The sequence below is a fragment of the Vicia villosa genome, linkage group LG3 (genome assembly GCF_029867415.1).
Source record: "Vicia villosa cultivar HV-30 ecotype Madison, WI linkage group LG3, Vvil1.0, whole genome shotgun sequence".
NCBI lineage: Eukaryota > Viridiplantae > Streptophyta > Magnoliopsida > Fabales > Fabaceae > Vicia > Vicia villosa.
The window spans coordinates 33481440-33494985 of record NC_081182.1 but is presented as its reverse complement, the minus strand read 5'-3'; the positions used below and the strand labels follow the sequence as shown (position 1 = coordinate 33494985).

Below are 13546 nucleotides of genomic sequence, written 5' to 3'. Positions count from 1 at the left end.
ATTACTCCTGTTTTGTGGGAGGAACCAAGATAATTTCTTGTGTCTTTCTTTCTCTCTTCTTTACCTCTGAACCTTTATTCTATTGCATACTTCAGATTTTGGCTCATGTTTTAACCTTGTGTTCAGAATCGGGTAAGATATTTTAAAGAGTAAAAGTTAACACAATTCAACCTCCTTCATGTGTTTTTCTCATCTTCAAAAGAGACTCAAGATTAAGGTGCAACAAAGAATTTTGAAGCCTCAAATAAAGTGTGAAAGCTTGCAAAATTATGTTTGTCTATGTGAATGACCCTAAATTTGTAAAAGTAAGGAAGTAACTTTAAAGTACTAAGGCAACTCACACACACACACACACACACACACACACACCTTACAATACTTTTTTCAAACATTTTTATCTTGAAAATTATTTTCTAATCCAAGCCAAGCGATAAGCTGTCCAATCTCTTTCCAAAGAGTTTTTAAACTAATTAATCGATTGGTAACTTATGTCTATCGATTGGCAATTTTTTCCAGCTAGCCAATCGATTGGAGCATTGAGTCAATTGATAGGAGAAGGGCTAATGATTAACCAAAAGATTAGGATAACACATTAATGACTTGCAACAGCTCTATATCTAATATGCCCATGAATGATAATTTTTCCAACTCCTATATAAAGGAGGCTCGTCTCCTCTTTATTTCGCGCCTTTCCATTGCTTTACATTTTCTTTGAAATTTATCTTTCTATTTTCTCTCTTTCTCTCTTGAAACCTTTCTCTTTCACTTAAAGTTGCCATAGTGATTTTGTGTGAAACATTACTTGTGAGGAAGATTTTGCAAGTGGTCGTGTTGTTTGTTTAATTCTTGAGAGTGAGATTCTTTTGAGAAGATTGAATTTGGTTCGTGAGATATATCAGTCATAAAATATCTGTTTTGGTTTATTGAGCTTTTTCTGAAAAAAGTTCGATTTTTGGTTATTGAGATCAACCTGAAAATCTTTAAGAAGTTTCATTAGCTTAGCCTGTGGTAAAAGCAATATTTGGTTGGGGATAAACTTATAAAAATCTCAAGATCAGATTGTATAAAAGGTTCATTGGTATAACCTTAAAAAACTCAAAGTTTATAGTCAAATTCCCCAAAAGATCACTTGAGAACAAGACTAGGCCAACATCCAGTCAAACCTATATAAATCTCTGGTGCAATTCTCTAATCTTATCCTCTTTAATTTCTGATATTTATCTTTACTGTTTTATTTTTGGTGCTATTTACTCTTAAGAAATTACTAACACCATTACAAGCTTAATCGAGAAAAATATGAAAGTAATAGCGAATTTTAATATCACAATTCACCCCTCTTACGCATGAAGTCACTTGTCTAACAAAATGTGCGTCTAGTGGTCTCCCAATACTTTTCCAAACAAACTTTAAGTCTTAGTTTGATCCTTGTAAGTCTAAGTCTGATACTTATAAGTCTAAATCTAAGTCTATGTTAGAACCGGCTTAAATAAACTAGATCCCTGTAAATCATTATGATTTATTCTCGTCCTATTTGGAAGATATTTGATAAAATCAGAGTAAGAATATGGAGCCATCTAACTCGGAGTGTTCATGATGTGATTTGAATCAATTTTAAGGAAAAAATCATTTGATACGAAAATAAAATTAGTCATGGTTCGATTTTATTTTAGATGATTAATTTAAAAAAATTAAACCGATTTAGTCCAATTTTATACAGTTTAATTTGGATTAATTTTTTAGTATTCAAATTATAAATTATATTTTTTATTAATATTACAAAAATATTGGCTCTGTTTGGCAATCCACATTTTGAGCTTAAAGCTTATAGCTTATAGCTTATAAGCTCGTATGATAATAAAAGACCTGTTTGGTAACAGTCTTTTAATCACAAGCTTATAACTTATTTTACTAACATATAGCTTATTTTCCAGACGCTATTTTAAATAGCGTTTTAGCGTTTTAGCTTACAACTATCATTTTTCTTCCATTATTATCTTTATAAATTTTAATTATTTTAAATATATATTTAATTATTAATTAATAAATATCTTTTTATGTTATTTTACATTTATCAGCTAGTTAAACCGTTAACTTTATCAAACACTTTAATTAGCTTATCAGCTATCAATCATCAACCATCAGCTATAAGTTATAAGCTATCAGCCATCAGTCATAAGTTATAAGCTATCAGCTAACTTATCATCTAACCGCTAATTTTACAAAACAACAATTGTAAAATAATAAGTTAGAAGTAATATATAACATATAATAAAATTAAATTAAAAAATTAATATTAATTATATTTTAAAACAATTAAAATATTTAAAAAAAATACAAACGAAGTGGAGTAGGTGTACCCTGTTAATTAAGAATTCAATATATTTTTAGAGATTAATTATTATGCAATGTCACTGTCACAACAACCATTCATAATTATTATTTTATATATAATAAAAATAAAAGTCAAACATGATTTAAAATCTGACGATTATGATTTATTTTCAGTATAAAATTACTTTATATTATCGGTGTATTCCAATTAAATTCTAACATTTATTAATATATTAGTGTAAAAAGTTGTTTATATTTACGAATCAACAATTTTAAACATAAAAAAAATACCAACCAATATATTATTAATACAAAGTATTATATTAATAAAATAAGTTAAATTGTAACTTTAGTCTCCCTATTTTGTTTTTTTTTTAATTATAATCTCTCTATTTTAAAAATTACTATTTTAACTATTTTTATCTTCTTTTTAAGTTTTCTATGCAATTTCGGTCCTTTATTTTACTTTTTTCTACAAAATTAGTCCAAATTTTCCTCATTTTTTAATAGAATATTAAAAAAAAAAAAACTAAAATCGTGGTTTTAAATAGGGGTGGCAAAACGGCCTGCCAGTCCAACCCTGACTTATGCCCGTAAAAAAAAAAGCGGGTCGGGCAAGCCCGCCAAGTCGAAATGGGTCTGAAAATCACGCCCCCCACCAAGGTAGCGGGTTGGTCGGGCGGTGGGCTTGTCTGCCTATTTATTTATTAATTTATTTTTATATTTTTTAATAAATTAATAGACTTTTTATATTTCAATTAAATTTTAAACTTATTTTTTAAATTATTTTTTTATAAAACATCTTTTAAACAAATTTTATATGTTACATATATTTATAAATATATAAATAAATGTACAAATCAAACTATCTAGAATTAGAATTAACTTAAAAATGCGGATTTAAGACGAAATCAGATGAAGGAATAGGCAAGGTGGATTTTGACGGACTGCGGCTTTTTGCGGGACGAGCATTGACGGACGGCGCATTTTGTTAGGGCCGACTTTGATGGATGGCGGGTGGAAAATCCCAACTCTACCCACCATTTTATGACGGGTGCGCGGGGTGACCCGATAGGCCACTGCCCATTTGCCACTCTTAGTTTCAAACCCATTCAATACCACTTAATAATTTTTTTTTACTGAAATTCCAAATAATAATGTTATCTATTTCAAATTAAGTTTATCTTTTTACCATTTATTAATCTCAACTTATTTGTTTTTAGTAAATAAAATTTATTTTATCATTAAAAACATTATAATATTGTATATTACAAGAATATACACCATTAAAATACATTTAATTAGTATTATGAAATTAAGGTTAGATTTTTAACTCATACTATATATCTTACTCCCTCCGTTTTTTTATTATAAGTCGTTTTGGAAAAAAAATTATATTTAAATATAAGTCGCTTTACAATTCCAATGAATAATTAATACTATTTTTCTTATTATATCCTTAAATATTTATTATTCTCTCATTTCAATATAACAATTATTATTTTTCTTAATCTGGGTGAAAAGTCTAAAACGACTTATAATAAAAAACGGAGGGAGTAATTAACTATTTGATGATAAAGAAAATAGAGAAATGGTTGCAGATGAGTGACGTCATATCATGTCGGAATAGGAGGGCACTAGCAGCTCCCATAAGTGCCGACAGCTTAATTTTCCCGATAATAATAATAATAACAAGTCGGTGTAACAAGTTTATGCTTCTTCCATTAAGCACCATTTTTCTCTTCCATGCAATTACACCATTATTAACTTTTTTACACATTATAAACTTTTCTTAAAATACAATAATGTTTTACAGTACATAAAGTATTCAAAAGTACACAAATATTCAGTTAAAGTAAAAAGTAAATATTCCAACATAAAATTCCAATGCAATTTTATTGTAATGGCAAGTAATTTAAATGCTTTCCTCAGTGAAACTGACATATCTTTTTTTCGCAGAACAAGGGTTATTGATGACCACATCCTCTTCCTCTTTCTTATCTTCAAACCCTCATTCAAACAAATTAATAATCTTATTATTTAAATAATATTAATAATAATATTTATTATTATTTATTACAACAACCAATATAAATAAATACACAATCTTACCTAGTTATTATTATCCTCTATCGGTGAAATTATTATGACTTTATCATTCATTTGACTCACCTCACTTCTCAAAGTCTTACATTTATTTTTTGGTATGTAGATCTTCTCTCAAAACCTCAAGCAAATCTCAAGGAAACCTCAAACAAACAAAAGAGCTTAACCTACCCCAAATCCAAATAAAATAGGAAATTTGTTAATTTTTTATATTTTTTATTTACTTTATTTAATAATTACTTGATTTTTTATAAAGGTGAAAAGCGAAATGGAATTTGACGAACACGAAGAAGATCAAGAGGAGGAGGAGGAAGACGAAGAAGAAGAAATGGGGTTCCCGGTTACGCCGGTTGCAGGTTACGACTCGCTCGGAAACTCCGGCGTACGGTCCAAACTAAGCGGTGGTGTTATGGAAACCGATGGAGCAGCGGTTATCTCTACAGGCGGTGGTCTCAAAAGTGCGGCCAAAGGGACGGTGAGGTACAGAGAATGTCAAAAGAATCACGCCGTGAGTATCGGCGGTCACGCTGTTGACGGTTGTTGCGAGTTTTTAGCTGCAGGTGAAGAAGGAACACTGGAAGCCGTAATTTGCGCTGCTTGTAACTGTCACCGGAACTTTCACCGCAAAGAGATCGACGGCGAGGTCATTTCGCATAATCATCAACAACGGTCTCACTCTCACTCTCAGACTCAGTACCACCACCATCAGTTATCCCCTTACTACCACCGTGCAGCGCTGCCTCCTCCACCAGGATACCACCAATTATTAACTCCACCGCCGGTTTCACACCACCGCCCGTTAGCTCTTCCGCCTGTCGCATCTGGAGGCTTCAGCAGAGAAGACGACGATGTATCAATTCCAAGCAGCAGCGGCGGCGGAAGTGGAACGAAGAAAAGGTTTAGGACGAAGTTCACGCAGGAGCAGAAAGATAAGATGCTTGCATTTGCGGAGAGTATCGGATGGAGAATCCAGAAAGAAGACGAAGGTGCAATTGAACAATTCTGTGCTGAGAATTACATCAAGAGAAATGTGCTTAAGGTTTGGATGCACAATAACAAGCACACTCTTGGTAAGAAACCCTAATTTTGTTCCTTTTTTCTCTCTCTTTCAGTAATTTCGAGAACATTAATCAATTATGGATTTCAGTGTCAATAGGACAACTGTGGGACATCGTAGAAAGGAACAACTTAATTTGTATTGTAAAATTTTATTTATTTAATGGAGATCTAGCTAGCTAGGGTTCTTACTCCATACTTCATACTTTTCTTTTCCCAATTCCCAATTATCTTTAATTTCTTCATTTCATTTGATTTTCATATAACATGAAATTTAACTACTGAAGCCTTGTATGGAAGATGAGCACATAGAATAATAAATTCTGAAATAATTCGAATTGAAGACAACACAACGTACATGACATGCAAAGACAAAAATGTTTTCAAGTAGTACTTTGTTTGTGATCATTCACATCTGTCATCTTTTCCTGTTTTTTCTCCTTATCACCGCTATTAATTAATGTCTTCATTACAGTACTGTCTCAGCATTCTAGACACACACTTAGCGTACGCAACTGAAAATTCAATGACTATTCACTAATGATGAATCAAACTGAGTTACATTACACTTTGGTGTTGTTGAGTTCAGTTGTTTATTTCTGGTATTTTCGTTGATGATTATGCATCTTAATCCGGTTTATGTATGTGTAAAATGAAAAAGAGAAAAGAAACAGTGATAATCAGAAAACGGTAACAATGAATGAAGTAGGATTATGAGTGGTTGCTTCACGCGGCAAACTCGCAGACTGTTTGCAAGTACTGTAGCTTCACAGTGTTGCAGATCAGACATGCAGACTTTTTCTGATTTTCATGAATAATGCTGTACTAAACCACGTTAATTCTGCTATCATTCCACCTCATCTTTCCTTGTCTTTTTGTTATTACACTATGTTCTTTCTTTTTCTCATTAATAGCGTATAATAATCGTTCTATTTTGAAATATGAATATCTCAATAAATGAGTTCACTTTCATTATTTTCTGGTGTCCATGGCCATCAAGTTTCGGCTTCCTAACTGTATTTTAGCATGTATATCTTGCAATGCGATGAAATTGAACGAGGCTGAAGGAGCACTTAATTTTTACTTCCTTGCTCTCGTTTTTGTTTCTTAGCGTCAAGAACATTGCAGGTGTTCATTATACTGTGTTTTGAAAAGGATAACTATGATAATAACTAAGGATTAGATTGGTGCAATATTTTATCCTTTTGTTTTTGTATTTTATTTATATGTATTTATTTTTAAAAACAGTTTTTAATGAATATATAACTTTTTTATTTATTAAATTATTTTTTGAAAAGTGTGAATGATTTTTGTTTGGATGTAGCTGAAATATTATATTTACTTTTAATTAATATTAATATTTATATATGGGAAGAACTTCTCCATAAGGACGGAAATAGGTTGAACCGAGTTAGGTTTTGTCAAGCTTGAGTCCGGTCTGTCAAAAAAATTAAAGCTTAAGCCTGGCCTATAGTCTGTCGTAGACTTATTTTTAGGTTTGAGTCTGACCTTTTCGAAGGCATGGTTAGCCTGTTAACCTACATAAAAGTCTATTTGTTTTAAACATATGTAAATAAGTAATTAAAATAATATTTAAATAAATTAACTAACTAAAAGATCAAGAGACTAAAAATTTGTTTGTATTGACTTATTTTAACTTATCGATTAACATAAGTTTTGTGAGACTATTTGTTTAAGAGAACTTATGAAAACAATGTCTATCAGGTGTTTTCATCTTAGGGTGTATTTGTTTCAAGGTTAGAAAAATTATTCTTTAGAATTGTATTCTCAGGATTAGGGGTGGGAATAAGCCAAACCGGCCTACAAGGGCATATAGCCTAGCCTACTTAAGACCAGGTCAGGCAAGATGTAACACCCAGTATTTAATTAATTATTTAATTAAATATTTTCAAATTATTTCGAATTTAATTGTTGAATTTGTGGAGTGTTGAGAATTGTTGACATGGGTTGTTATGATTAATTAGTCGATTAATTAATTGATTAAATTGTAGAAATAATATTAAAGAAATACTAGATTTATTATATGGACTTAATTAAGTGATGATGATAGTAAAAGGTGGGGTGAGAATGTTAGGCCCAATAGGTTTAATGAAATTAGGTTAAGATAGGGATTAGGTTAATTAGAAGGGAAAAAGTCTTGGGGAATTGGTCATGGGAAGTTGCAGAGAAGAGAGAAAATAGGAGAGAAACTCATTCCCGTTTTTCTTGCAACAGTCTCACTAAATCGAAGATCTCCGATTCGTTAATCGTTGGATCGTGTCCAAATACTAAGGGTAGGTTTGCAACACCTATATCTAACTTTTGACCGTTGGGATCTTCAAAATAAGGTCTGAGTTGCGAGATATCATCATTGCACTGTAGCATCATATTTGGGAAAATTTTTAGCTTATGATTCTGATTAAAAAAGGCAAGGGTTAGAAGCTAAGGCTAGAAGGCTTCGATCGGTAGAATTATAGAGTAATCTTCAATCCAAGGTAATGGTGGGGTTCTGACTCTATAATGGGATTTATGATGAATTTTATGTGGGATTGGGTTTGTATAATCGTCTCTGTTTGTGGTTGTGTAAAATTGTTGCGTTGTGTGGTTGTTTGTGGTGGTTGTTTCTGATATTGCTGAAATTGTTCTACTGTCAATGAATCTATTGTTGAAAATTGTTCTTTGTTGATGTTGGTATAGTTGTTATGTTGTTGTAATAATACGTTGTTGATATTGTGATGTTGGTGATGTGATTATGATTATATTATCGTTATGATTATGTTGTTGATATTGTGATGTTGATGATGTGATTATGATTATATTATCGTTATGATTATGTTGTTGATACGATGATGATGTTGTAGGCCTATGGCCAGTGTTGCAGTGACGATATAGGCTTATGCCTTTTGTGATTATGATTACCTCTAATAATTGGTAATAACAGTGATATAGGCGTATGCCTCGTGATGAGATTTTTGTTGTGTTGTATGTGATTGTTGCATTCATTGAGTCGCATCCATTATTATGCATGCCTGAAAGTTATGGCAAACACGACGGCCTGAAAAATTATGGCAAACACGGTGGCCTGAAAATTATGGCAAACACGATGACCTGAAAATTATGGCAAACACAACGGCCTGAAAATGGCAAATATTTAAGTTGGCCTGAACATGGCAAAAGTGACGATGGCCTGAATGGCAAATGTTTAAGTTGGGAGTTTTACTCCAAATGGTACACATGCATATGCATTGTTATGAGTCGCATTTCGAGTTGATTAATTGTTGTTGATGATGTTCTTGTAATGATGGATAAGTGTTGTATTAAACTGATGATTTTGTTGTAATACGTTGTTGATGACTTAGTGTGAAATTATGCTAACGATTTGTTGTGACATGTATTGTTAGAAAGATGTGTAATGGTTATTATAACTATTATTATAATTGTTGTTGCTAATTGCTATTATAGCTATTCTTATAATTGTCGTTTTTATTTGTTATTATATTTGTTGTTATAATTGTTATTTGAAAGTTGTGAAGTGGTAAATTATACGATCTGATTTCTATTATATTATTTATCATGCATCATATTATATTGTTAGATATCTCACCCCTTCTGTTGATGTTTCCCCTACCATGAGAAATGGGCAGGTACTCAAGTATAAGTGTGGAAGTTTTAAGTTAATTTATGAAGTCTTTATGTTGCTCTATAATAAGTCAAGAGGGTCATGCTCTGATACGTAGCACTCGGGGGATGGACGATTGTTGTTATGTTTAAATGTTGTTATTACCTTAAGTTGAATTATGAATTATCATATTGATTTTGAAGTTGTTTAGTCGAATAAATATGTTAAGTGAATTGAAGTTGAATAATATTAATAGTTGCGAAGTGTTTTCAGTGAATAAAAGATGTGATTTTGTTACCGTTGAGAAATTATGATTCCGCTGTTTAGTTGATTAATTGAATGTATCTGCATAATTATGATTAATGTATGTTGCTTATGTGAAGTAAATGTGACATCCATTGTATGATTAAATTTTCCGCACTCTGATTTTATTAATATTCGATGGGTAGAATTGAGGTGTTACACCAGACCTATTTGATAAAAAGGCCAGACTTGCACTTTTTTAAAAGCCTATTTAATAAAATAGGCCAGACCTAGGCTATTAAAAAAAGCCTATAAAGCCTTGTAGGTCGGCCTATATTTTCATATATATTAAAATTAGTCTAAATAGGTTGGCCTATATACGCATATATATTAGAAAATGTGTTAAATAGATTGGTCTATATATGCATATATATTAGAAAAAAATGCTAAATAGGTCGGTCTAAATGTTCATATATATATGCGACCTATAAGGCTTCTTAAGTAATATGAATTAATTGAAAACATCAATAAGAAAGAGGCTTTTAAAAAGGCTTTCAGGTCATGCCAGATTTTTAAAAAGGCCAGGCCAGGCTGAAAAAACGAGCCTATAGTAGGCCATAGGCCAGGCTCAGGCCTTGTAAGTTTATGGTAGGCCAGGCCTTATGAAGCCTAGCCTAGCCTAGCCTATTCCCACCCCTACCCATGATTGGTATTCCTTGGAACATTATTCCAACTTATGTGTTTGGTAAGAATTTAGTTTCTGATAAAATTGTTTAATTTAAGAATATTAAAAAATAAAAAATAATAGTTAATGTGATTGATAGTGGGAAGTTAGAATTGGTTGAACTTATTTCCATGGAAATGTTATATTCCCACCCTTTAAGTCTTGGAATAAGAATATAAAAATCATATGTAAATAAGAATCCCGGAAATAAGAAATGCCTTAGAATAATTTTTTAAAACTTGAATCAAACATGAGAATGTTGCATTCCCATGGCCATATTCTTGGAAATATCTTTTACACCCTTGAAAACAAACACACAATTATTTTCACAAGTTCTTCAAGATAATCAAGTTTTATTTATGTATTTTTTATTCAAAGTACGAAACATAACATAACGATAGTAAAAAAATATTCATATTTATTTAAATAGGCCGGTCTTATAAGCTTAAAAAACTTTTTTTAGGGTCTGAGACCTAACCTTGTTAACTAAATAGACTTATAAAAAAGCCTATGTCTTTTCCATTTACAAAAAATGTATAGCCTGACCCGAGCCTATGTACGCTAGTCTGTAGGTCCCTGTAATCGACCTGACCTATTTTCACTCCTACTTCTCTACCCATCACACAAAGTTGGGTAGTGTACCTTTAACCAATCATAAGATCTGATTTAATTTTAACATATTTAATTAATTATAAAATAATACAATTATTTATTATTTCCAAAACATTTTATATTGAAGATAATTCTAGTAATTTTTTTTTGAATTAGATAGATAAGAATTCACCTTTATATATTTTAACATATTAGTTGAAGATTTAATGCCACAAACTTGATGCTAGTTTATATCTAAAAAAAATCAAAATATTAATTAAATTTGGTTTTAGATATCCTCAGCAGCGAATGAATAGGGTGGTCTTTTTATGTTAAATGGGCGTTATTATAGATATAATGGTTTAGAGTCTCTTAAACACAAAACATGTAAAAGCAAACTGAATGAAATAAATCTATACTAGTTCACAATCTATTCAACATGAAATCTATAAAGGCGAAGAAATAAAAGAAGATATATAATATTCTTTCTATTTTTTATTATAAATCATTTTGGAAAAAAATTATACCACAATATAAGTTACTTTACAATTTCAATGATTAATATTTTTCTATTATATTCTTAAATATTTATTAGTATCTCTCATTTCAATTATGTAAATTTATCTTCCGCAAGTCATTAATGAAGGACAACTTTATAAAAACCTTCATAATTTTTCATTTTTATACAACAATAATTATTTTTCTTAATACGTGTAAAAAATTCAAAATAAATTATAATAAAAAACAGAGATTGTAGTTTACAGTTTCTCAAACCCAAGACATGTAAGAGCGAAAATAGTTAAGTGAAATGTCATACATAAACCTATAGGTGGTATTCCTTATATCTACGACCTTGAATCTTGAATCCAATCATGGTAGCTCAATACAATATGTATGGTTGGTTTCTCCAACCATATAGTTTTATTAAATATCCACTATTTATAATGAAAATGATTAAAAATGTTTATAGAAGGACTGAAAAAATATGGTCCGTTCGTTTTTTTGCATAATTAAGAGTAGAATCCACTATTACAAAAAAAACATCTGACATCGGACACAAAACGTATTTGACCTCGACTGCGGAAGCGAGGAAACAAAAGGCGTCGTGAAAAACTACCACTTTAAACCTCAGTTATTCAAACGCTGAGGGGTAAAGTTATCTGCATGTGGATTTGATCTCCAACATCTACATTTTTATTATTTTCAAAATTGGATGGCACGCTCAATATTAACATTCGGTGTTTTGTAGATCTGAGGTAATATCTTAATATTATTACCTCGGTTTTATGTAAAAACCGAGGAGATATGTTTTTTATTTTTTATTTTTGTACTGTCGTTTGCACATGTATTACACAACCATATTACAAAATATAGAACCATATTTTGTAGATTTTTGAAACAGAAACATTGTACATTTTGCCAATTTCTCAATCTGAAATATTGTACCACAAATATTCATTGATTACACCAAATAAAAACCCAAAATGACACACACTTTATAATTTTACATCAAAACTAAAATAAATGATTAACCAACAAAAACAATAACATAAATGAAAAGTTTTGTAGGGTGTCAAATAGAATTTGTCAATGGTCGTTAAACACCTATAATTTGAACAACATTTGAAACAAATATGATAATCAACAACAACTTTAAATCTATAGTACAATTATTAAAAAAACTTAAAATAATGAATTATAAATTACTAAGAGATATGAAAATTTACTTACTAGTTTTCCCATATCCACTATTCATGATCATGATGAATAACATGCACATCATCTGGATCATTTTCTTCAGATGATTGACGTACATGTGTTGCTAAACAAGGCGTCTCAGTTAAAATCTTGATTTTCATTAGTACTATCGGGAAGGCATTTTCCTTGAAGAACAATTGACCATCTAGTGTTAGAAGGATCACCAACATAAAAACTAGTTTTGCTTGGGTTGCCATGATGAATGGTTCGTTCTTATAAGTTGCCTTTTGAATATCTAATTGTGTGAATTTTAATTCATCCGTTTCTAGACTAGTGTTACTATCAATCCACTTACACTTAAATAAATGCACTTTAAAAGAAACATAGTCAATCTCCAAAATCTCCTCAATGATCCCAATGTACGCTGTAGATGCTAGTACAAGATTGTTATCTTTGGAACTAGAAAAGTACATGGATTAAGCCTCAACCATAACCCCATTATTTTTCATGGTGCTACAATCATCCTTTGATTTAGTATAAAATGAATATTTACTAATATGTGACAACCATTTGCAAGTATCTGATGCAATGCTATCTTTAGGAATACTTTCATTAAACAAGGTTATGAAAGTTTTGTTATGCTCTATCAACAACCGTTTTTCATTTATCAGGGGGAATTCTTCCTTTATAAGACTTTTGTGAGTCGTCAAGTAAGGTTGAAATTCAATAAGGTTATTCAATATATACAAATGTACTTGAAGAAATACTTCTCGATTAAATATCTTAACATTTAAATCTTGAATACCTCTACCATCATAACATCCATCATGACGAGACTCAGGAATTCTTATAAAGTTCGCTTCTGACAAATAGTTTGTACAAAACTCAATAGCTTCATATGTGATGTACCTTTCTACGATCGAAGCTTTCAATTGGTGATGATTCTTTGTGTACCCTTTCAAAATCTTCATGTAACGCTCTACCAGATACATCCACCGTAAATAAAATGGACCATAAATTCTAATCTCCCTTACTAGATGAACAACTAAGTGAGACATAATGTCTAGGAATGATGGAGGGAAAAACATCTCTAATTGACACAAAATAATTGCAGCTTCGTGTTCCAAGTCATCTAAATTTCAATGATCAATAACTTTACTATATATAGCATGTTACCC

At 30.8% G+C, this 13546-nt stretch overlaps 1 protein-coding gene across 1 annotated transcript; it reads left to right on the top strand.

Annotated features, from left to right (window-relative positions):
- Positions 1–4381: 4381 nt before the first annotated feature.
- Positions 4382–5689, top strand: LOC131660913 (zinc-finger homeodomain protein 2-like). Its single transcript, XM_058930271.1, has 2 exons — positions 4382–4535; positions 4694–5689. Exon 2 carries the CDS (start codon positions 4706–4708, stop codon positions 5519–5521), a length of 816 nt encoding a protein of 271 aa, XP_058786254.1. The 5' UTR covers positions 4382–4535; positions 4694–4705; the 3' UTR covers positions 5522–5689.
- The last annotated feature ends 7857 nt before the right edge of the window (positions 5690–13546 follow it).

Coding starts and splice junctions, on each gene's coding strand:
- LOC131660913 (XM_058930271.1), top strand. CDS start 4,706: ATGGAATTTGACGAACACGAAGAAGATCAAGAGGAGGAGGAGGAAGAC.